At 37.5% G+C, this 25,430-nt stretch overlaps 1 protein-coding gene across 5 annotated transcripts in view; it reads right to left on the bottom strand.

The window, feature by feature from the left end:
- EFNA5 (ephrin A5) overlaps positions 1–25,430 on the bottom strand; it is a 207,719-nt gene that overhangs the window by 4,754 nt on the left and 177,535 nt on the right. For 4 of the 5 annotated variants that reach the window (XR_005603802.1, XM_039566756.1, XM_039566757.1 and 1 more), the window contains exons 3-4: positions 5,056–5,121; positions 4,580–4,660 (exon numbers count right to left, since the gene is read on the bottom strand). Coding sequence is in view for 4 of the 5 variants with exons in the window: in XM_039566756.1 (XP_039422690.1) it covers positions 4,580–4,660; positions 5,056–5,121 (147 nt within the window). In the remaining variant the exon portion in view is untranslated. The remainder of the gene's footprint in view (positions 1–4,579; positions 4,661–5,055; positions 5,122–25,430) is intronic. The other variant, XM_039566758.1, reaches the window with a different exon arrangement.

Here is a 25,430-nt window from a genome sequence, read left to right as displayed (position 1 = left end):
ATACTCAATCTGGAAAACCTCACTACCTTTTATGGTACACAAAATAAAGATTTACATATATGCTGCTAGAACTAATGAAAAAAGAACCAGCTTAGTTAGGAAAACATGCTTATGCATTAGAGGCAGAAGAAAACACAGTAGCAAATATTAAATATATGATACATAATAAAGCTCTGTTTAGTTTTTGTAAAGTTAAGATCAGCCTAAAAGCCACAGCTTGTAAAATAGAAAAGGTAGGCGAAGTCAAAATCAACTTTGGTGTTGTTATAGCTGTGGTATTTTTCTCTGCAAAGCTCTCCATATCCTCCATATCCAAAGCTATCTAATTTAGCTATTCAAAAAGCAATCAGTCTGAGGCTTGCCATAAAAAGTCAGCGCTTGTTTTTTGTTACTAAGTGAAAGAAAAAAGCCAAACCTTTTTAGGAAGCGTGAAGTGACCTCAAAATATATTTGTAAGTTTATTTTAGAATGCCTAAGTTTCCAGCAAAATTAATAGTATCTCACCTACTTATGCATAAGCTCCCCATTTTATAAGAGATGTCAATGTGTCTATGATGTTTTTGTCCCATAGTTCCCATCTTAAAAAATTGCACTGCCATGATTACACTGGGTGAGACCTCAGCAGTTCCAGCTGGAGGCACTAAGGGGAGCAGGAGTCAGGACGCTGGGATCACCATGCTGCTTTGTCACGGAGCCTTTCGTGTTACTTGGCTACAAGCAAGCTCCTTCTTTTACACGCCCTTGACATCTAGCACAAAATCAGTGGAGCACTTAGCATAATTTGGGTTAATAGGCTCTTCAGCCCCAGCTCAGTTACACAGCAAGATGCACAGTAAACTGAATTAGCAATTTATCACATGTACTTTCTCCAGCACTAATTGATGTTATAATCACATAAGGCTTATCAACAAGTTTCGCTGCTGCTCAAGACAAAAGTATGAAAAGCAAGCACTGATTAACTCTAAATTTGTTCATGTTTGTAAGAAAGGGACATCTCTTCTTAGTGGTGCCAAGCAATAGCTTAAGAGGCAGAGGGCAGAAACTGACGCACAGAAAGTTACACCTGAAGAGGTGGGGGTGGGTGTGGGTGACTATGCACTGGAACAGATTGTCCAAAGAGGGTGTGGAGTCTTCCTCACTGGAGATACTCACAAGCCATTTGGACATAATGGAATAATATGGGGACCTGCTTGGGCACTGAGGTTGGATTAGATGACCTGCAGTGGTCCCTTCCAACCTTAACCATTCTGTGATTCTGTGGCATCAGTGAGAAAGTCTGGCTGGAATGGCTTAAGTTGCAGCTCCATACCGTGCACGGCAAGGAGACCCTCCCAGGCATATTGGGCCCAAACAAGGCCCTAGTATTTTTCCTACAGAATTATTCCAAAGGAATCTAAAAATATAGTGAATGCTGGCTTCTGAAAAGTGCTGCTTTCACTGATCATCAATACCAAAAGTTGCTTCACATTTCACTTCTGAGTTACAGTCTTGTACTTTGGTGACACTGCAATGAGAATACAGTACTTCACAAAAGCTTGCTTCTCAAGTAAAACATATTTAAGAAGTAACAGGGAAAAAATACCCCTGTGTTAATTGTCAGTTCTACCTCCTTTCATATAAAGTTAGCTCTTCCCAATTTAGAAACATTTACTCACTGCTGATGAACTAAAACTACAGAGGAGAATGATGTGTATCACCTTCTATCTCTAGAATTGCAAGTAAGTCTGAATCTCCAACACTGAATGTCAACAATTTTGGCCTAATTACCTCAATGAGTCAGCACTAAAACACAATAGGGCAGAACCAGTGTGTAGCAGCAATAAATCCTCATTCTCTCTGACTATCAGATACTGCAACAACTGGAACACTGGCTACTGCTGAAAAACTCAATGAAAAAGCACTAAGCTAAAAAGATTAGTTCTCTTAAATGAAAAATATGGAGATATTCTATTATGCCATTTTTATAAAGCCATTCTTCACAGAAGAATAAATTTCCATTTAACATTAAGGGATTCCTTTCGAGCAATCACCTGGGTTTTCTCTCAATGCTGTCACAAGGTTTCTGCACTCATATATTAGAACACATGATTCATCTGCAGTTACGGAAATCACTTTACAAATATGATTTTCCTTGGAGGTGCAGAGTCATAACTGCACAGTTTTAAGGCTTGAAGAAAAGTTCATTTGAAACTTTGAAGACAAGTGATGAAGAAGAAAAGATTCCTGAGTAAAATCCAGAAAGTAACTACTAAAACTGGGAATACCAGCAATATAGAAAAAATTATTTTGACAGCCATGAATTTTTCAGATCACACAGCCTTACATGACATGCTTCAGGTATAACTTTCAGATATGCGCAGCTGCAATTTTTGTTTAAGGACTTTTTGGTTTTTATTATTAAGAAGAAAGAGACAGGGAGGAATAAGAATAGAGCAAATTACTTCCACTGCTTCTGAGAGTGAAATCATTGTAGATCTCTACAAATTTCTGAACAAAACCAGTGAAATTACAAGGGTCCAAAAATCACACAGATGGTGATTTTTACAAGAAAGATGACAGTGAGTAATCTGCTGAACATGACCCTCCTGCCTTCCGATTCTTCTGTCTACTGTGGAAGAAGACTGTGGCAGGCTAGGGGAGAGCACAGAAGCAGAAGATGCTCGTCAGAGACATGTAAATTAGTACACGACACAGAACACATGCAACAAGATCCACCAAGGCAGCAGCAACCCTAACAGGCCAATGACAGAGACATGTGACAGCAGTTGGCACATCTCAGAGTGACTGATTATCTAATGGTCACTGACCCAATTAATAATGCAAATATACATTGATGTCAGGAGTGGGAATTTTGTGGTACCAAACCTTCTCATTAAAGTTATTATTTCCTCCTGGTAACACAAACAGTATTTCATCTCAGACTGCAGGATGCTCTTTGTTTGATTTTGGTTTCCTGGTCTGCCTGGTGCTTTCTAATTATGTGCTTTTGTGATGATGTTAGCTAGGTGTAGCCATTCAGTGGGAAGTGAGCAGCAGTGCTGAAACAAAAACTTAGGAAGTTTACTAAAATGAGGCATGTATTACTCAGATGATCTCTTTTGCAAACAGTATCAGACACATTAATTAGACCATGTTCACCAAATCACAAATGTAAAAAGGTGCAGAGAGTTTCAAATTCATAGGTAGAGACAGTGAGAGAACATCCTAGTGTCTTCTGTAGAAGAGTGCTGTTAATAAATTTATAAATCTAGCCAATGTAAGTGCACTATCCTTGCATTTAGATTTACTTAGAGAACATCTTTGATTTTCAGACTCCAAATTTTTAGGAAAGATCTGAAAATTATTTTAAAGAAAAAGAATAAATTCTATTGTTTATCCATAAGTAAACCATTTAAATCAGCTAAATTGTAAAAGCTTTATAATACTTATGTATAACTAGTGAATTTTAATTAAAGGATCTGCATACAACAAAGAGCAAAAATTAATGTTATTTCATATGCAAAGAAAATGTTGCTTGATATTCAAATAGCATAAGAGAAAAAAACCTTGGTAATCTGTTCTTTGGGGTATGTACTAAACGATACGTGGGCAATATTTTCTGACATGTTTTGTTTATTTAACTGTTAATTTTAATTATTGAGGCTTTAATACAACATGTGAGCAGTCCGTAGGTACACATAAAATGAACATGTATACCACTACTGCAAATACTTTTGTTACATACCTACCTAATTTTAACTTAAGCTGTTCAGGTTATTCCTACCCCTAGATTTATATACACTTCTATCTGTCACAAGCTTGACACCAGCCACACAAACAATACACATGCACTTTCCACACAGAGACACGTTAGTTTGATTGATGGTGGAGGTTAATGTAAGTTTGCCCTGGGCAGATGAGGGGCATCCTTATTCCTAAGGCAGTGCTTTGCAAGAAAAGCCCCCCAAAACTTCAGTTTGTTTCAATAAAGTAGAAGAGAAATTTGTATTTATGTATTTATCTATATACCAGTGTTTGTAAGTGTGTGTAGATGCACATAGGTGAAATAATACTTTGCCTAACCAAGTATACACACAACTATATATAATTTTAAAGGACTAGTTTCTTTTTAAGCATAAACTCAGTTAGTTGCATACCTGTATCATGCACTGGCATTAAACAAGTGGTGGTCCTCTTTTTCTGAACATCTTTTTGAAACCACATAATACATGAAGTATGCCCACTGACCTTATTTCTAAATCTTTGGGTCCAGTTAGTAAATAGAGTGTGTTGCCAGCATGCTGGGTGCTTGGCTTGGATGGGCCAGTGGCTTCAGGATACTGGTGGAAGTTTTACACTGGCACACAGCATATTTCATTAAACCATGTCACTCCAAAAAAACAAATAAAGCAACATATTTACTTCCCTGCATTAAATAAGGATACAGGAAATATACCAAAAGCTGTATTAGCACTGCTAGAAATGTGCAAAAGCAGAGCAGTTGTACCATGCAAAGCATGCAGAGAGAAGAGGAAAAAAAGTACTGAAGCACCAGAGGGATACACGCATTTGTTAAAAGAGATTCTCTAAGCATACTAACCTGCTGGTTCTAATGAATTTTCTACTTTGTCGTTAACATCGAAAACACGATCATGAACACCTATAGTTTTCATACAGCTGTCTATAACAAAAATAGAGATAACAGCCAAATATGTTAGTGAAACACCCTTACACTCCCCACTTTCCTTTTTTCCTCTCTTTTTTTCTCTCTATTTACTATATATAATTAAGCATATTCATATTTTAAATTCCGTGGCACTTGTCCAAATGCCAGGATAAGTCTTCCATTTGTACACAGTTCAAGAAACAACAAGTTAGCAACTGCCAAGTAATTAAAACAAAGTTTTATGAAAAATGATAAGAAAATACGATGAGAATCATAACATAAACATTGCTGTATGTACAGAACAGATACAAGATTTAACAGTAAAAAAAAAAAAATCTGCTGTTTACTAGACCACATGGTAAAGCATGCACTAGAAAGGCACCCTTGAAAGCTTAATCTGAAGAACTTACTTGCTGGTCGCACAAAGACCTTAAGCTTTAGGCAGGATCTCCTTCCATTGTCCGGGATCGCAGAAGCTGTAAAATGAAGAAAAAGGAAAAATAAGTGAAAGAGTAAGAGACTGAAAATCCAAAATACCTTTTGTGCTAAAATAAAATGTTCTTTATCTTCCCTTCATCTGAAGGGCTAGACACACTTCAATCCCTGAACATAAGGAACATAAACGGACAAAGTAGCTTGCTTATCCAAAAGCATATAATAACTGCAGATTTTATTCAAACTAATTTCTTTATTATTTTACATAGAAGAAGTGAAGCACATGCCATTTTCAATATTTCATTATCTCCTTTCACCTTTCCACACCTTTTTCTTGAACGTTCGTTTAATATGGTTTTTGCTATAATGCATGTGTCCGTACCGAAAAAAATAACACTTCAGAATACAGAATACTCAGAGAAAAGCTAGCCTTGAAACACTATGCCATAGACTTCAACAACCCAAAAAGAGATGAAAAAACAAAATTACACCAAAGATGACAGTGGTAAAAATGGAACTATGTATATACATCCAGCAAAGTAGAAATATACACCATTAAATTTTACAGCACTCAGTCTCCATATGCATCTGTCTTTGTTGAGAAAACATTTATCTCATTTCAGTCAAAACATGATTCCCCACGTTATACAACTAAAAAAACCAAAATTAGTTTATTCCTTCTTTCTGCCCTCCCTCATTATTTCCCATTCAAAGTATTTAATTTTTAAGAATACTTACTGTCTTAGGAGGAAAAAAGTAAGTGGAAATATGTCTAGCCCTAATGCAAAAGTCACCCACAAAGGTCTAGTGGCAGCACCTACTTATTTTCCAGAAAAAAGTGCTGTTGTGAAAACTTCCTTTCTATAACCTTTCTTGCCTCAAAATACAAGATAATAGGGAAATATGCCTGCCTGTCACCACAGACTAGTATCTCTTGAGCATTGTCTGCCAATATTTACACACTGGTAAGTTTCCTCAATATCTGCAATTCTGAGTGTACGTTGACCCACAATTCACCACACACAACCAAGCAACTTGACTTGGGCATGAAGATTTTCACTTGTGAAAGACCATTCACATTTTTTTTCTTGAAAGTTCCTCAAGAAATATTGCTAAAAATATTACCTGAAGCACTGCAGAGTAGTTTTTATTTCATTGCATTCAAAATCTATGTATTAGGGCAAAATGAGTTGCATTTTGCATTAAATGGCCACTACTGCAAAAGATGACTGCACTGACAAGATGTTAGCTTCTTCTGCTTATCTTCATTTCATTCATTTTTATAAATTCTGTCCCTGTGTGTGACAAACAACTTAAGTGATTTATACACAGACATATGAATCTTCATGTTAAGCTCACACCTGAATGGCTCCTCAATTAAATTAAAATAAATTTCCTAAATCTTCAATTATGTGCTTGCTGGGCAGGCATCAGATTTTTCCTAGAACTTACCAAGAAGAACTAGCAAATTCAGTAGAAACACAAAAAAAGGAACAAAGAATCTAATACAGCTCATGTTGTGATTTTGCATCTTGAAAGTCCTTGAAAAATTGTTCTCTTTTAGTCCTTCTTTACTCAAAAGACAAAAGTATGTAGGAATGATGCTTTCCCTCCACAAGGCCAAGCAGTTAAGAGTTAACACCTGGCTTTGACTGTAGCATCTTACTAAGTCAGAAAATTTCCCTCTATTGACATTTACAGTAACTGGAATGTTATTTAGGGCACAATATTTGCACTTTGTGGCTATCTCCAGAAAACTGTGTCCTTTCGGTGGCCCTCATGGAATATATGCAACTGGCTAAATGCTTTGTTAAGACTAAACGGGCAGTTGGTAAATTTCTCAAAAGATAAGAATCCTATAGTCATTACCAAATTACTAGGATAGAGGTGAAAATCACATTTGCAAGATCAGACAAAACTGAATCCCAACAGTAAATTTATCACTGACTTTTTTTTCTGCCCAGAAATTATTTCAGAAGTGCATTATGGCACACATTTATTTAAAGGCAAGATTTTGCTTTGATGCTTGCTTGCTCTTGCTCATGTCCATAAAATAAGCATGTTTTGTTTATTTAAACTGCTGTTTATTAGAATACTCTGTTAGTCAGTGACTAACTAGAATAGCACTGAGTAGCTAGGATAGCTAGGAGCTAAAAATATCCCATTTGGAAACAAAATCTAGTCTTTCTGGAAAAATAGAAAATTAATGCTTTGTACTCTAAAGTTCATATGTGCACATAATATTTGGACACACTTAGAAGCAAGTAACAGCTAGTGATTTGCCATATTCTTTGGAAGAAAAATATTAAAATCCATTCACTATTGAAATATTTTCCACCAGTCTTTAAACTGGCTTGCAACTGTAGTGTATATAATGAAGAATTGTCCTATTGCAACCATAACAGTTGCACTTAAATCATCATTCCAGAAACTGACACCGTTTTAGTGAGAAATATGAAAAAGTGCTTTTATTCTTTCCAGAGATATTATGTATTGTCAATGTTTGCCATAAACTCAGAAAGATTCCTCTTTAATCAGTGTTTTACACCTTCAGAAGGAATAATAATGACTACCAAAAAAAATCAAGTATCATTTTTCAGCACTTCCATCTTCCTTAACAACCATGACCATGGTGGTGAAGAGATACATTGCAACCTCTTTGCCTTCCTGAGAAACTAAGTGCTGTTTGCCAAGATGCATGACTGCAATCAATTTTTTTCTTCCTTTCTTTTTCTTCCTCCCTGCCTCCTCTTCCTTTCTCCCTTTCATCTTAAAAGAAAAAATATACACCAATGGCAGTTTTTGTTTTGAGACCAGATGTATCACCCATTGGAAAGAGGCAGGAAAGGAGAAAGAGAACTGCTCCTTGTCAACTGGGATCTGTGAAAGCTGCTTCTCAGGTAAACCATTGCTGTTGTTACTCTATTCCACTGAAATTAGCTACAGTATAAGAAAATATGTCCTTTCTAGGTGGTACAACGAGAAATTTCACTTTCCTTCCTGAACAAAATCAGGTTAGCCCCTAAGGCTTTGCTATAAGGCTTTTATATTTGCCCATTTTAAAGGTGATATTAGCCATAAAATAGAAGCCAGTTCTGAGAGCAGGAAGACTCTGGTGCTAATGGAACCTGTCCCAAGTAACACTTTCGATTTCAAAAGCTAGAATTCCCAAGGGGGAAAAAAAGGCAATTGAATCCTTGCTGCAAAACAAAAAAGAAACCTTTGCAAAAACTACCTTATTAGGAGCAATATAGGTGATATCCACTTGTTTTATCATGTATGATATTAGACTATAAAAGATCTTACTGGTTTAGTTTGTGTCAGGAAGAATCACAATTGAAAACTGAAGAGGAGCTCTGAAGTGTTGCAAGTTCCTACACATCATTATGATTCCTGTGATACTTTCCACCTCCCCTGCCCTACCTCACCTTTACCAGCAACTTCATGAAAATCTCTTGGATCTCTCTCTTAAAGAAAATGTTTTAGACTTCATGGTTACACAAGGACTTGGGGTGAGAAGAAAGTGAACACAAAGACATGTAGTTAGAGAAAAGTGAACACTAAAATCCCCCTGAAATCACATGATACATGAAAACATCTCAATGATTATAAAAATAACCAGTTTGGTCTCTTCATTATTTTTTTAAATAGGAAAATTCCACAATTGAGGAGAAATTGAAGTCATGAGCTCTGTATTATTCTGAAGAAAATTCCATCTACATTAGTTGAACTAGGAAAAAAAACATACAATGAACTACTGCACACAGGACTAGGTCCAAGCTGGATCCAAAAATGGCCTATAAAGACAAATCAGATGGGAAAATTTCTCATCTCTGAACCACTTCTGGTTACCATTTTTATATCCTGTAAGGAAAGGAAAGAGAGAGATGAAAATTATTCTCTCCTCATCTAGAGCCAAACCATAAATATTTCAGTATTTGCTAGCTACATTTAAATATAAAAAAAAATTATACAACTCCCTGTCCCTCATCTCACTCCTAAGTAGTTCTCGGCTAGAAAACACATGGTACATTATTAATAGATAAGATATAAATAACAGGTTAGGTACTTCCTCAGCCTGGTAACAATTAGCAGAGTTATTCAATGACTGCAGAAAGCTGCAGATAGAGAACAAAAAAGTAACATATACAGAAAACAGTTAGCCAGTTCAATTTACTACCATAAATCCCAAAAACTCATTAAAGGAATCATCAAGATATGGACCAATCAGCATATAAAATAAGCTAATTAAAATGTAAACGTAGAAAAATAAATAAATTAAAATTTTGAAAGTAACTTGGTTATCAGGACCTGCTATTGATGTGACAAAAGCTGTAATTATTTGCGTTCCGAAGAGAGGCAGCAGTTTGGCTGGCAAATACCTGAGGCTAAGTTTCTAACCTAAAAGCAAGTTATCAGAATGTCACATTTAAAGTGTTTCAACCATCCTATTTACTGATACTTACATGTAGTTACCTCTGCTCACCTCCTCACTCATTCTTAACTTTCTAATTACAGGCTTTCACTTTTCCCTAAAATGCAAGTCCTGATATAGAGAAAAAAGGGAATCACAAATGCAGTTCAAATCCTCCTTTAGAACTACAATGACATTTAACATTCATGGCACAAGCCACTGTGGGCCTTATTAGACAGGGAAACTGGTTCAGTTGGAAATATCATTCCATTAATCTAAGGCACTCCGAGACCACTTTTGTTTAGAATGGGGGGACATCAGTAAAGAGCATCCTTCCCGCATGCAGAAACACAACACCCTCACTGTGCCTCTGCAGATACTCTGCAGATGGCAATTCTCTTACTATTTTGTATTTCAATTTCTATTACCAGTTCACTTGGAGTATTCTCTGAAGGATTATAAACCACAGTTTGTGAAACACAGGAGACATGTCTGTTCTGATTGCATTTTTGAAAAACCTGATGAATGTTTTGTTCTGCTCTCTGCTAGGAAGTCCAGCAACAGGGTCTCCTCAAAGGGAAGAACTGAGAAATAATGACGAGATCTCACCTCAATTCATTGCAGATGTATTACTACCAGCACCCTCTTTTACACAAACTCTGGCACTGATAAGTGCTTCCCAGCCACAACCACTGAACATGGTATTGGTATTGAAGTATTGTTTCAGACTGGGAAGCCAATAGAGGATTAATTCTGAACTTCCCAGCACAACAAATCGAGACGCCACATGCATACAGCTTAAGTAAACACACTAACACTGCCCAGTCAAAAGGGTTGCACGTATAACTTCTGTAATCACCTGGAGAAACACCTCAAAGAGAGAATCTGCAGTAACCCACTACACAGCATGCTGGGTGTCGTAGATTGGAAACTTAAGTTTACACAGTCCTTGCACTCTCTTAGGCCTGTAAGTTACAGACAATCTCTTCAGGAGAAAATATTTATAGCTGTGATTTGCCTCTAGCACTTTTAGGCACAATAGCACTCCCATTAGTCAAATCCAATACCCAGATAACCTTATGCAACCTGCAAATCGTAACTCCACCAACCTGAAGTATGTTAACATCCAGTATCCTGTATCAGCTACAGAGCTTTAGAAAGTTTTATTTTTAAAAAGAGTCATCCGCTTCTTTCTTTGTACAGAAATGAGTATGTGTGAGAGCATTAAAAATGCAGTTTTCCATTACGATTGCCACAGGCAATATTTCTCAATTTGTGCAAGTCAGAAGGAAAAAATAGCCTATTAGTTGTTAGAAGAGCTCAGCCTTTCCCCTGTAGGTTTTCATGTGATTTACCAGACAACACAAATGTATGCAAATTAGCCAGGTAAATGCAGAATTAGTTATTAATATTCTTCTCACAGTTTAGATTGAAAAAAAGTTACAAATTTGCATAAATGGTACAACTGAAAAAGTCAGCTAGAATTAAATCAATCAATAAAGCACTCCTCTGTGTGCATGCATGAAGTAAACCCGTATGTAAGGACAATAAAGAATTTTTCAAAATTATTAATCAAAAAAGAAGTTATTTGAAAAGATTTATAGGTAATTTTCTCCTGTACTTGTTTAAACAAAAAAGTATTTAAAAATAGATGAATACTGGTCCTACAGAAACCACTTCTTTCACCAATACTTTAGTTTAAATTAAAAGTCTTTGCATGCCTGGTCTTTCATTCCAACCCACCAGCAAAACTTTGTTCTGTTAGCACACATGTGACTCCATTCTGAGAAAAAATGTTGAATGACCATGACTTAGTCATTCTTCAGACCTAATAATTAAGCACAATTCCTCAATAAATCATGACTAAACTTGCTGGTAGCTTTGTTACAGCCAATTCTACCATCTCTGTATTTAGTAATAACCAAGATGAGAACACAAAAAAAAAAATTACTGAGCAACTTAAGGATTCAGAAATCTCAGGCCAACACAGAGACAATCTAAACTGAAAAACCCCTTGACCCAGGACTGCCAACAACACTCATAAACTAAAAAAAAAAAATTACTTGAAATAGAAACTAAATAAATGAACAAACAAGCACGACAGTTGACAGCTAATACTGCCCACGGCTTAATACAAGCAAAAGTACTGTAGATACTAGCATTTCCAATTGTGTATTTTAAACCCCACACCATTAATAGGACACCTAATACAAATGCATATTTTGCACCACTCTTGCATTCTCAACTACATCTGTATGAAGTGAAGGTAAAAGCACAGCACAAAAATTTCATTTTTGCACTGATCTCTGTATGTGTGTGGATACATGCCTACACACATACACAGAACTTATATTCTGCATTTCACCCAAAATATAAATGACAAAGTGTGTAGCATGGAGGAAAAGACTTGATAAAAGCCATGTCCATGATAAACAGATTGTGAAATGCTATGTTTCTTTCCTAATGTCTTATACATAATTTGCACTGGCATTGCACTGTGTAAACACACTGGATTATTATGGCCTATCTCACAAATGAATATATTTTTCAGACCTACTAAAAATAACCTAGCAAATGGAAATGAGTTGCAAGACAAATGCTATTTTAGTGAGAGTTCTTGGAAGAAAGCAACACAGAGTTACTGTTTCTGCGCTTAATGCTGAATTAACTGTCCCATTGCAACTACTTGGCCAGGAGTGATATAATTTTTCTTGCATTTTTTGATCCACTGCAGCTTATATATACGGTTGAAGGCTGCAGAGACTGAAAATATGTTTCATATCAAAGTCATACCAAAAAAATCAAGCCATGTGTGTTAAGAGATGTAAACCTTGGACTTCCAGTTTTATTAAGCCATTTGTTTAGTGTTTCCTCTTAGCATGGTCTAGCCCTATGTCTCTCTCAGGAAGGTCCCTTTTCTCCTCTAAGGGGGGATTTACTATCAAGCCTTGTCTGTTGCTGACCTGGCTGGTGTACTGGAGTCAGACTTTTTTAGTGCAGAATATCAAAGCAACCCAAGCACAGTTCTTCAGTGCTGGACACCACCAGAGGTGAGCAGCAGCTAAGGGCTCATATGAGGCATCACTTTGAATACAGTCCAAAGGCTTTTTATAGCCATACTTTTATCATCTGTCCTCCCAAGTCACTGAGTCCAGTTGAGTTCAGGAAAACCTCAGTGCAGGGCAGCCTGTACCCTTTACACCTTCAAGAGTCCGACAAAACAGATATTTCAGATGCTGCAAAATCCAACCCTGCCTGCATTGTTCCTCTGAACTGAGCATTGAACCAGTAAGAAATCAAGGCTCAAAGTTCTTTGCAAAGACTTTTTGCTTTTTTCATAAAAGCAAGAACATTTATGTTTAGAGTGAAGCTGTCATCTAGCTGCAGCTTGAGCTTCTCAGAGAATCAGTTTTACTTCTGTGGTATTTCTCTCATTAAAAAACAAACAAAGCTCAGCTGGAAATAAACGAAAGCATATTTTACTTTAAATGGACTTTTAGTTGCATGTAAGTTCCTGTAAAATATAAGGAGGTAGGAATGAAAAATAGACCCTATTGTTGCTTCCACATGAAATATTTGCAGGAATATCTTTCATATAAGAAGGTTCCTCTTTCATAAATGCAAACTGTATTACATACCTTAAAATAAGTGCTAGCATTTCTGCGCTAGCCCAATATAAATGACTGATGTCATGTTTTCTATTGCAACAAACCAACACTTATTAACTAGAATGAAATAAAAACCTCAGATCTCATTACTGATTTCTGTGGCATTAACAAAGCCAAATACAGTTATTGTACTACATTAAGACTGTATTAGAGCAAATTGCAAATAAAACAAGTTAATACTATCAAATAAAGCACTTAGAGAAAAATATATCCTCCTCTTACTTTCCATAAGCTCTTTTGTACTTTGATTTTCCATTGGTATCACTAGGAATAAAATGGTTTTCTTCAAGCAGGCTATCCATTTTGCTAATTTCCATCTCTAAGAACTAGACATAAGTAAATCCTTTGAAGAGACATTATAGTCTTGTTAGTAAAGCAAAGAAAGTAAAGATCTTTTTGATCTTTAAAGCAACATGTTCACCCACATGGAATTTGTGGGTATTGTATCATGTTACTAAACTCATATACTTTAATGGACTTCATATTATCCATTACTAGCTTTACCACTGCTGACACTATAATTAAAGCAGAGGGAAGGATTCTATTCTAGTCCATCTTCGTGGGGTTGCCACCATCTTCAAAATATTTAGAAAGTGTTCTATCTTTCCATGCTATACTTGTAAATTATGTCTCTTTATAAAACCAAAAAAAGTAATTATAAATGTATTTTTCTAGGGTTGTGAACACCTACATAGGCGTGAAATGTTACTTTTGCTATTCACCTATGCAAAGTGTTTATGTCTTGTGGAGGAGGGAGAAGATATAAAGGTAGGAAAAGATCTTCAAGAAGTTTCAAGGGAGGTTTGGGAAAAAAGCACAAAATAGGTGTTGTATTTTGTTGGTTTTTAAATTTAAACCAAACAGTGAGAATAATGCAATTTTGAATGTGTTTGAGTTCACATGAAGGCCCCAAAGTCTGCAAACATGCTCCTTAGAGATAATACCTTTGTTCAAAAGATTTCAGAAAGGATTTTTCTCTTAGCGAAGTTCTAATAGCACCTTGGCACAAGCTTCACACAGATAAACCCAAATTTGTGCAGGATGGAAACCAGGTATGAATCAGGAAAGCTAAAATTTGGAAAACACATGATAGTCCAGTGTAATTTGAGCTCGTATCCTGACATGTCAGGATTCTCAGGGAAGAGACCTTTTTCTTCATTATACCTACTACAGTGGGGTCCCAGGCCACAACTGACTACAGACACAACAGATGCCAGCACTGTGGTAATAACAGTACACCTTTATCCTGTGAATTCCCAGTTTGTTCAAGACCTGCAGAGGACATGACTACTGAACATTCAATCATTCAATCATACAAGCCAGAAATTAATATCTAGTCCTTAGAATGGATATCAACCTTCAATTTGTGACCTTTACCATGAAAAATTCAGGAACGCATCCAGCTGAAGTTTTCTCTTTAGTCAAAATTTGTCCAGTGTAGGAGGCAATAGCACTTTTATTTAGACATCTACATGCTTGCTTCTGTCTTCTACTTGTCTAGCCTATGTCCAATGCCACAGGTCTTACTCATGTTTTGAAATCCATATTTCAAAAAGTCAACTTATGTGAGAATAACCATAGGCTCTTCAAGGAGATCTTGTCAGGAATTTGACATGTCCCATCTATGCCAGAAAAGGACTGTAGTCTGTTGTTACTGTGACTGTGGGAAAGTCTAAGACACCCATGGGAGAGCTAACCTTTCATTTTATTCTGCCACAAATTATTTCCTTCTGCGCCTTTTTTTTTTTTTTTTAAGAATAATATATACCACAGGATGTTTAGCCCTATTCCCAATGATCATTCCCAGATGAACTCAAAATTAGACATATGTGTACACTTTTCCATAACTGCGACTTAAAAGCCCTGGTGGTTTGGAAACAATTTTAAAAACAATGAATAATGCATCAGACTTGAAACACACGGGTACCTCTTGAGCTTTTCTCCTCCTGAATGCTGTAACAACTGTTCTCAGAAGAGAGAACTCTACCTCTCTACCAGAAAAGGCCCTGTTTCACACTAACACCATCACCAAGCAGATTGGGAAATTCTTATCTCTATCTTCTATATGCTACTCCCTGATCTAAGCAAACACCACAGCACAGAAAGCTTATTTCTCTATTCTTTACATGTTAATCAGTTAAGGAACCAATATAACCAAACTGTGAGCAGTTTCTAATGGTGTTTTTCATATGTAGCTAAGATAATATATATGGAAAACAATACAAACAACTTACTGGAAAACACAAAACAACTTACTGGAAAACCTTGCTGACATTTATTTAACTTCAAAAGAGATGGACAAAAATTCTGCCAAATTAAGTTCTCTCAACCACACAAGTGTCCATCATTGTTCAATTTAAGTGTCTCTAATCTACTGTGTGTGGTGTCTCCACTCCTCGGAGTGCAAAGAGCTCAAGCCTCATGTTACTAGGGTAGCCCTGCCAGTCCCTATCCCACTTTCTGTGATCATGAAGATCCACTTACATTTGCATCTCAGCTCCAAGGTAATCTACTGAATATAGTTCTGGTAGCTTGGCAGGGTTTCATGACAGTGTGCACCAGTTGCTTCTTTCCTCTCACGTTTAAAAGATGGTTCCATGCCCTGAGTTTCTTCAAAAGAAATCTGGATACACTGCCATTTACCCTAGTTAGGAAAAGAGTAATTGAAATTCATGAATTTTGTCCCTGAGTTATTGCAGCTAAACCTTCAGAAACTCAGAAACTGACAATGAGACAAACAAAAAAATCCAAGTCTGAGATCACATCTCTCACTTAGGGGTGTGGGGAAGCATCATATATGCAAATACATATGTGTCATCTGATCTGGAGTCTTCAACAGCAAGGGTAGCAGATGCTTTCATACATATCTATGAATTATACAATATGGTATTGTTGGCTTAAAGGCCAAACAGACCCCTGAGTATGCCTATGCAGATGCTGCAGTATCAGCTAAAGCAGGCCAGGCATGCCTGCTGCTTGCCCATCCCACTCTGACAGCTGCCTCAGGCACCAGGCATCCCAGAGCGTAGAGGGGTGTGGACTCCAGCACACCCCAGCACAACATCCAACCAGGACAATGGTAAACCTGGGTGCCTCAAGGCCTCTTCCTGAAACTGCATTCCCAGAACCAATGACACAGAAGGTTTGTTCTTGTTCTGTGCTCCTAGTTAATTTTTAAGATCTCTATAAACTTCCAGTTCATCTCTTAGGGGTCACTGAATAACTTGTTCTTTAGCCAAGTAAAAGTGCTTGTGGTATACTCCTGCATTTTTCTCTTCTGCCCTTGTCAAATATCCTGCAGAGACAAGAATATTTTTTCTTGGATCAAGATGGATTTTTTTTTCCTGAAAACCCACAAGGTGTGTAATCAAAGCTGGCACTGGAGCATCCTAATTATGAAACCCAGCAAGGAACTTTCACACACATTTTGTGGACTTCAGATTTCTTGTTCACAGAATATTTTTTCTGAGAAAGAAGAGATCATGAGAAAAGTTCAGGAGACAGAACCCAGACTGGCAGTAAATAATTTTTCACTTATGCCTTTAATACCATGGTCAAATTAAGAAAAATTGATCTTGTATTTGTAACATGTATTTTTGAGAAAACATCCTGAACTCGTTAGACATAGAACTCACATGGGGTGGGGGTGGACAATGAATGTGGGAAGGAGGAGGACTTATGTTTTTGTTTTGTTTTATTCAGAAGAAACATGCATCTTCATAAAATCATAGAATGCTTTAGGTTGGAAGTGACCTTTAAATATCATCTGATTCCACTCTCACCACCACCCCTCCATGGGCAGGGATATCTTTCACCAGACCAGGCTGCTCAAAGCCCCATCCAACCTGGCCTTGATCACCTCCAGCAATATCCACAACTTCTCTGGCCAACTTTTTCCAGTGCCCCACCACTCCCTCTGGGTGAAGAGTTTTCTCCTAACATCTAATCTAAACTTACTCTCTTTAATTTAAAACATTTCCTGCTTGTTAGGACACTATATCCACTTGTAAAAAGTCCCTCTCGCCTTTGCTACAGGCCCTCTCTAGGTACTGGAAGGCTGCTGTAAGGGCTCCCTCCAGCCTTCTCCAGGCTGAACTACCCCTGCTCTCTCACAGGTGGGGTGCTCCAGGCCCCTTGATCATCTCTGTGGCCTCTTTTGGAATTACTCCAACATATCCTTCTCATGTTGCAGGCCACAGAGCTGGACACAGTACTCCACATGGGATCTTTCCAGCATGGAGAAGAGGAGAAGAATCACTTTCCTAAACCTGGTGGCCATGCTTCTTATGGTGAACCCAGGAAACAACTGGCTTTCTGGGCTGCAAGCATACATTGCTGGGTCATGTTGAACTTCTTATCAACCATCACTCCCAAGTCCTTCTACTCAGGGATGCTCTCAGATCCGTGACTGTATTTGTGCTGGGAATTTTCCTGACCCAGGTGCAGGCCCTTGCACTTGGCCTTGTTGAACGTGATGGTGTTGGCACAGGCCCCCTTTAGGCCTGTCACAGTCCCTCTAGATGGCATCCCTTCCCTCAAGACCATCAGCTGCAGGTGTCATCTGCAAGGTGCTGAGGCTGCTCAGGCCCCACTCTCTGTGTCACTGACAAAGATGTTAAACAGCCCCTGTCCCAACACTGAGCCCCAAGGAACACTGCTTGCCCCTGGTCTCCACCTGGATATCAGAGCCCTTGAAACAGAGCTAGAGAAAAATAGCAGGTCTGAACCGTTATCAGTGCTAGCTGCTCTCTGCTGAGCTGAAGTGACCATTTTCAGATCCTTTCAATCTGTGGTGAAAAGATCATTACCATGCTAGTCCCGGGAAGTCAGTTCACCTGCAAGTAAGCTCCTTTGTTATGAATATGGAATAGATGGAACGAAATCTATCTGCTCCATAGGAACAAAAACACTTACAACCTAGCTCTCTCTATTAAAGACTCTACTTAGCTCCTTTATAGCACTGGCTTTCTGTGCACTGCTGTGAGGTTTTGACTTTATAGAAAAAGGCACTTCATAAAAGCAATAGTTCTTAGTCCTAAACCAAAAGCAGCCTAAGAACAGTAGAAGATGAATGCTGTGTTTAACCCGCATGGCTCCTTGGAGATATGCAAATATTCAATTACTATTTTTTAAAGCTACGAAAAGGATTCTTTCTGAGGAGGAAAGCCAGCCATATGTTGCAAAGGTTGTGCATCAATGGCAGTGAAGTACATAGACAGTAATAGGCTACTTACTCTAATAAAGGTTGAATCTATGTTATTGCAAAAAATAACATGGATTCTTATTGCAGATGTGTAACTGTGGATCACGATGACACTTCTGCAAAGAAATCTGTATCAGTCTTTCAAAAATTGACCTTTTTTGGCAGGAGACAAAACACCAGGTCCCTATGAATACAAGAAAAGATTTAATGTGTCAATTTGTCTCCAAATACTGCACCATATAGGACTCTAAGACTTTAATAGAAACTATATCAATATTACAATTAACTCTGCAAACTGAAAATATGCACAAACAGTAGGTGAAATTGACGGATTTACTTACTGACTCTGCTCATTAAGCAAGTACTTGTAAAGGATCTGTCACTTCTCTTACCATCAGAACAATGACAAAAGCTTATTCCTAACCACACATACACTTAGATATTGTTTACATCAACTTCTTATAAAAACTCATACAATGAAAGTCAGAGGCCTCCTTTAGACACAGGTTAATATTTAAATACATTTACTATCTGGCTGCTTTTACAGAATAATTGAAGTAAGGAGTTCTGTGGCAGAATCCTTTGATTCTGAATAAAACAAGTCTTCAAGCAAACCTCCCCCCCACCAGCAAAGGCACAGCTTGCCTGAAGTCATAACCTTTGTTGGTGAAAGGGAACTGGCCTTGAAACAGATCATGAAGCAGATGTTTTATGCCAAATCAGAGTCTAGGGATACACAGGCGACTGCAAATAAAAGTCTTCTCCTGTCTGTTCAGTCATTTCAATTCCCTGCAGCGTGAAATATGAAGTTGCCAACAAGCGGCCAGTGCACTACGCAGCACAGCAGGGAGAGCAAGTGCCACAGATGCACCAAGGGCTGGAAAACTCCTTCATTAGCTCTGCTTTTGAGCCCAAGCCTGAGCAGTGACACACAGGCCATCCAAAGAAAGGCGATGGTGCTTGTAAAGACAAGTTTCAATCAGGTCCAATTATAGAAATTTTGTGCACTTGCTTCAGGGAGAAGGAGTCTTACATGGCTGTGCCACAGGTCACGGTCATTAGTGGCTCACAAAAAATGTGAGGTCTTTGAATTATTTTCTTAAAAATTTTCGTGCCTAAGGCACGCGAGCTGACAAAATACCCATCTACAGGCTCACAAAAAAAATCCCATCAGCTTAATGTCTGATTCAGGGTTCTGCTGAACAATTTGTGACAGAAGACCTACAGGAAAGCCTGTTGTTAAAGCAGTGGGCTCCCTCCACACCAGGAGAACGTACAAGCCCTGCTGCCACCACCTCTGTGGAGGTGGCCCTTGAGCAAAAGGCCAAGACAGGGCAGTATTCCAGCTCCTTCTACTACTGGTCCTTCCATCTAAATATTTCTATCTGATTAAAGTGTTACCTGTCTAGAGACTCATACACTAGAGAGATAGATGTTTAAAATCTATTTTTAAGACTTTTTTTCTTCTTAAAAGAAACCTTGTACTTTCAAGTCAGTTTCCATCCACATCAACATTACAATGACTCTTCTATGTGTTTCTAAGTTAAGAGATGCACTTTGTGTTTAAATGAAGGAATAGCTAACAACACAAGAAATCTTAGTCCTTGATTATGACAGATCAGAAATGGGGCTCGAGTTGATGATAATATTGTATTTCCACTTAAAACACACAAACAATACAAAAAAACTGGTAAAAATACAAACATACAATCCAAAAGAACTACTGACAAGCTTTCAAGATGTTTACAATCCACAACAGAAAACACATCTTCAGAAGAACTCTGGGCTTCATGTGCACAACATTTTAGAAATCAGGCCAACTATTTAGATACCTAAGTGACAGCTAAGTACTTCTAAAATTATGACTCAAATTGGCAGTGTTAAACACTTCTAACAGATGGCCCATGATGAAAACTATTTCTTTTACCTACTTTGGACTGCGATCAAGACTAGAGTAGAGGACACATATGTGGAATTTATACCAAAAGAATTACAGAAACTGCATTTACCCTGGGTTTACGTGGTGGGTTTAGTTGAGTTGGGATTTTTTTCTTTGTTTTACTTTGGTTTATTTTGTTGCTGTTTTTTTCTTTTAATTATGTGTTCAGGTGTATTTCAGATCAGTGTCCTAAAGTCTAGATAGAGTCCACTTAAGTACAGATGCACCAAAACCAATGTCATTTTCTGAGGTTCAAGTCAAAATAGAACACGAATATCGAAACATCTGTATGCACCGTTGTCAGAATTTTTTTTCAGAAGCCCAGTTAAAAGAAATAAAAATAATATATATTTTTTGTATCCAATATACATACACAATCTCTATTTTCTTTTCAAATCGGAAGTAAAACTGTCAGTAGGAATTTATGCCTATAAAATCAAAAATCTATTTCTTCATGAAAGGGCACAGAAAAAAAATTAACACTTTTTAGTCTTCTGTCCCTCCTTGCCTCACAGATAGTTATCATTTCAGAATCTGCTTTATTTGGCCTAAAATACATTTTATTAAGAGCTAAGGCAATTTCATGGGACCTTCTGTTACTGTTTTATTTGTGTGTCCTTCATTGCTGGTTGGTTTTGGGTTGTTTTTGTTGTTTGGGTTTTTTTAAGAATGTGCATGTGCTTATAATTTCACCTCATATTTATAAGAGTGAAGTAAATTAACATGTATATGTTAATACACAGAATACCATATGCTGTTCACAAGTACTTTGAGGAAAGGCATACATCTCTGTGAAAATCCAGCTGTATTCACACATATACTACGACTGTAACTTTAATTTACATTTCTAAAGCATAATGTTTCTCATTCTCCCAGTCAATACAGTTCCAAAAAAATTTCCTTCCTTTTCTTTCCACAACTTTAATGAGGCAGCAGGTTTCTTAAAATATTAATTTTTGGATTAAGATTATATTTCACTCAAAATATTCTGTGGTCCACTGAAATGAAAAAGTCCTAGGGAGAAATATCTCTTCTCAGATAGATTAGCATATTAAGAAATATTCTCCCTAGGCAGTCCTTTATAAGGGCTTTCCCCAACTCTTAATGTACATATTTTCAAATTAATCCACAATTTGGTTAGAAGCAATGCTATTTTCTCTGATAAGAACAAGCAGTTGGCATTTCCAGCTGGGGAAACACTAGCTCAAGGGTCTGGGAACCTCAAATCACAGCAGACACTGACCACTGCAGGTAACTGCAAAGCCACTGAAGAATTCACTTTGTCCTTCAATTAAGAAGGCAGAAATAGCATGGTATGACAGGTAGTTGGGTAAACTCCAGGGAAAATGAACATTTTATATTTTGCATCCCAAATATTTGGGTGGCAAACTTTTTAAGAAGTTTACATAACTCCTTAAGGAATCTGGATCTTATCTTGCAGAGATTGGGTCCTTCTGCCATTTTCTTTAACAGGACAGATTTCAGTGGGAATGTCTCTCTCTGAGGCACATTGATTACCACATTTGTAACCAAGAAGGGAAAGAGAACTAAGCACAGAGAGGAAGTAAAGCTAAAGACAGACACAGCTCTACCCCAAGAAGTGTCACAAACAGTCTCCTACCTCAAATAGGGCTAAATTAATCTTTAATTTTGTTTTCATTTTGTGAAAATGTGTAGTGGTAGTGGTTATGCCACTTCAAGACAAGAAACAATAGCTGGTCAGATCAGCGCACAGAGAATGATAATCTATAATAATCTTCACTGGCATTTAATATTACAAATATCTTGCGCTTGTTAAAACATCTTAGTTTGTGAAAATTAGCATTTTTATAATCACAACAGCTATAACCTTTAACACATAAAAATTATTTTTGTCAGAGATCTAACCAATATCTCCCAGAGATGTTGTGGAGTCTCCTTTACTGGAGATATTCAAGAACCAACTGGACTCCATCCTGTTTCATGTTCTCTGGGATGATCCTGTAGAGGAGTGAGGCTGGACCAGATGAACCACTGTGTTCCCTTCCAACCTTATCCTTTTTGAGATTCTGTGGCTCTATAAAATGACACTGTTTTATATTATAATTGCGTAAGTATACACGTATATATACACACACATATGTGTGTATATCCATACACACACACATGCTAAATTCATGGTAAATATAGGGAAAAAGGTCATTCAGTTGAGAAGAAAATGTTGTTACAAATATTTAGTCGTTTTGGAAGAACAGTATCTCTAAGACAACACATCCTTAGGTTAAAAAATCTAGTAACAGGTCCTATGCTTATATTAAGCCAGGAAGATAATCAAGTGTTCAGACCCAGCATATTCATCAGCTGCCCCATACTGATTTTGGGGAAAGAGAGTGCACATTAATGCTGTGACACAAGATTTCAAAACCTCCATGGATCAGAATCATCTCTTTACATTTGAGGTTGAACAGAAGCCTTCCCTATTACATTTACTATTAGCCACAGGAAGTTTCTCAGGGGAATAGTACTACCTCTACTGATTTTATCATGCCCTTTTCTTGTGAAATATTTCACTGAAAATAATTGGAACCTAATGATGCTTCAGAAAAGTCTCTACACGAAAGAAAGAAATAATAGGAAGAAATGTTATGTTTGAGACGGTACTTTCTTTTCACCGGATCCTTAGACATCCAATGGGAGCTGTCAGAGCCACCAACCAATTAATTTTCTAATCTCTTTGTAATGAGTTTTTTTCTCCTTCGACCCTTGTTTGTCTCCTTTGTAGCAAACAAAAGATTTTTCATTTATGCTTTGATTGTCTCGATTTTACACCATCCTAAAATGCAAAAGTGGAAGCAAAAATGGAAATAACCATAACAGAATAAAATATAACATGGCTCTCTTTTAATACCCTGGAACATGATAAGCTCAAAAACTAGTATGCTAGGAAATTGATTTTGTGTCGGAAACACGTGAAAGACTGAAGGTCATGTTGGCAGTCTGTCCTGCATTGCTGTTAAACCCTGAAATATTAATTTTGACCTCTTTCTTATCATACTAGTAATTTCTTCACACCCTGTACCAAGTTCATGGACTAATCCTACGGTGCTCTACAGAACTACTTGCAGAATATGAAGCGGTCACCTGCACTGCTTTTTCCTGGAGGACTCATGAAGCAATCTTAAGGAAAAAGAGGCATGATATGGGCAAAGAAAAAAGAAAGCATGAAGACAAAATGAACCAAAATGTGCTAAAACAGCAGGCAGACAGACTTCTCACTTCTCCTATTGGAAATTTGGACTTGCCAAACAATTAAGAAATGTGGATCTGGTTTGTTTTTCAACCTCATTCTGCTTTGTCGATTAGCCTGTTTCTGTTCTTAAATGAATTACACCATCTTGTGTCTCCACTGTATGATTTTATCAAGGAGGTGACGAGTCATGCTGGCAGCGATGGTCCATGTTGAAGTGGAATGCATAGTAAAATACAATTTTCCTCAAATAAATTGCCAAAACTGTTAATCTTTATCTAAATGCCCATAATAACCGTTTTGTTCTCTGTGGCAGTTAGGGAAAAAAAAAGTCTTCCAAAAATCATTCTGGCAGCCAAGCTGCTTGTTCATAAAACCTGGAGAAACATTTGTGATTAATATAAATCACTAATTTCTCTTTTAATGCCTAAACGTGACAGTGACTAATTTACACAGTTTTGCTTGAGCTGCCACTGAGTATTTCAGGTGGGACCGGAAACAAAAAAATGCAGTTGCAATGCTGGTGTATGTTTCTATGGAAAGCTACCACAGGTGCAGGCACTACAGATGAGGAACCCTATCTCTGGCAATAACTTTCAACCACACTGGCTGATCTGCTTGGGCCTAAAATCACTTGGGACTAGGGGAAAGTGCCGGCAGTGAAACCGACCCAACACTCCCCCCTATTATAAGCTGGAAGTGGCGCATTTTGTGCAGACATGGAAGTGTGTAAAAACAGAGAGGGGGCTGTTGGTTTTGCTACCTAGTCAGTAGCACTTTTCAGTGCTGCAATGAAAGACTGCTAGACGACTCCTAATTTAATTTTGATACTCAGCATTGCAACAAAGCATGTGAGCTGGAACTTGGGGTACTTTGCAGCACATCTCCAAGCAGCTGTCAAGGAGATGCTTCCTGCCTCAGAGGCAGCCTTGCACACATCATTCAAGTGAGAACCAGGTAAGAGAGGTTTCACACTGACACTGGTGAAAAATCAATAATATCCGTATTTTAAGGCTTCAGACAACTGGTTCGACAATTAATATCTATGTCTTGCTATAAATGTATTTAAAATGTATTCTTACATTAATTTGAAACTCCAGTAGCACTATAATTTACCTGCTTATACTGAACTGATAATAAAATAACTTTAGAAGTCTGGTAAAATACAAGAAAATTTCATAAAAGAGATTGCTAAACAGAAACCTACCCATATCAGTTGCTCATGTATGAACTACACAGCACTGTTATCATCATCATCCTCACTGGAACATACTTTTATTTCTTAAAAAACATGTTTTGCTTCTGAACCTCTCTCTGAGAAAGATATTTTGTACCTCACTGATATGCCTGTGGACTTCTGACCATGTCATTCCTCCCTTCTATTTTTTGATGTTGTTTACAGATAGAGCCTTAGGAAGTCAGATCCCAGCACCAAGAAGCACCAACAGGAACTGTGTGAATAACTTTATGCCCATGGGGAAAAAAAAATCATGATTTATCTGTGCATCACTAACCAGAACCAAAGGGTTGCTAAGCCCTCTTCAAGAGGACAGGCTGCATTCTTTCACAGTCCTGAAGGTCCTGGACAAAGGCACTACATTTAAGGCAGACAGCAAGCCCTGCTGCAGCTGCTGTTACAGATCCTGGCTTCAGTCCCAAAATGGGGCTCTGTGCTGTAGGATAACAGTGTAGTCTTCAATGCCTTACACCTGAACATCTCCTGCAAAATCTCAAAATATTAGAGAGAAGTAGTCCACATACAATTACAGGTATTGAGATAAAAGAAGGTGACCCAGTATTACCAAAAGCAGACGTGTCAAAAAAAACACTTAAAAAGAAACCCAAGATCATATCTTCACAATATCCTCACCTAAAACTCTTAAGACATAATGTATGTGAG

The sequence above is a fragment of the Corvus cornix genome, chromosome Z (assembly GCF_000738735.6).
Source record: "Corvus cornix cornix isolate S_Up_H32 chromosome Z, ASM73873v5, whole genome shotgun sequence".
Lineage (NCBI taxonomy): Eukaryota > Metazoa > Chordata > Aves > Passeriformes > Corvidae > Corvus > Corvus cornix.
The sequence above is the reverse complement of the archived record's forward strand: the minus strand, read 5'-3'. Positions and strand labels throughout refer to the sequence as shown.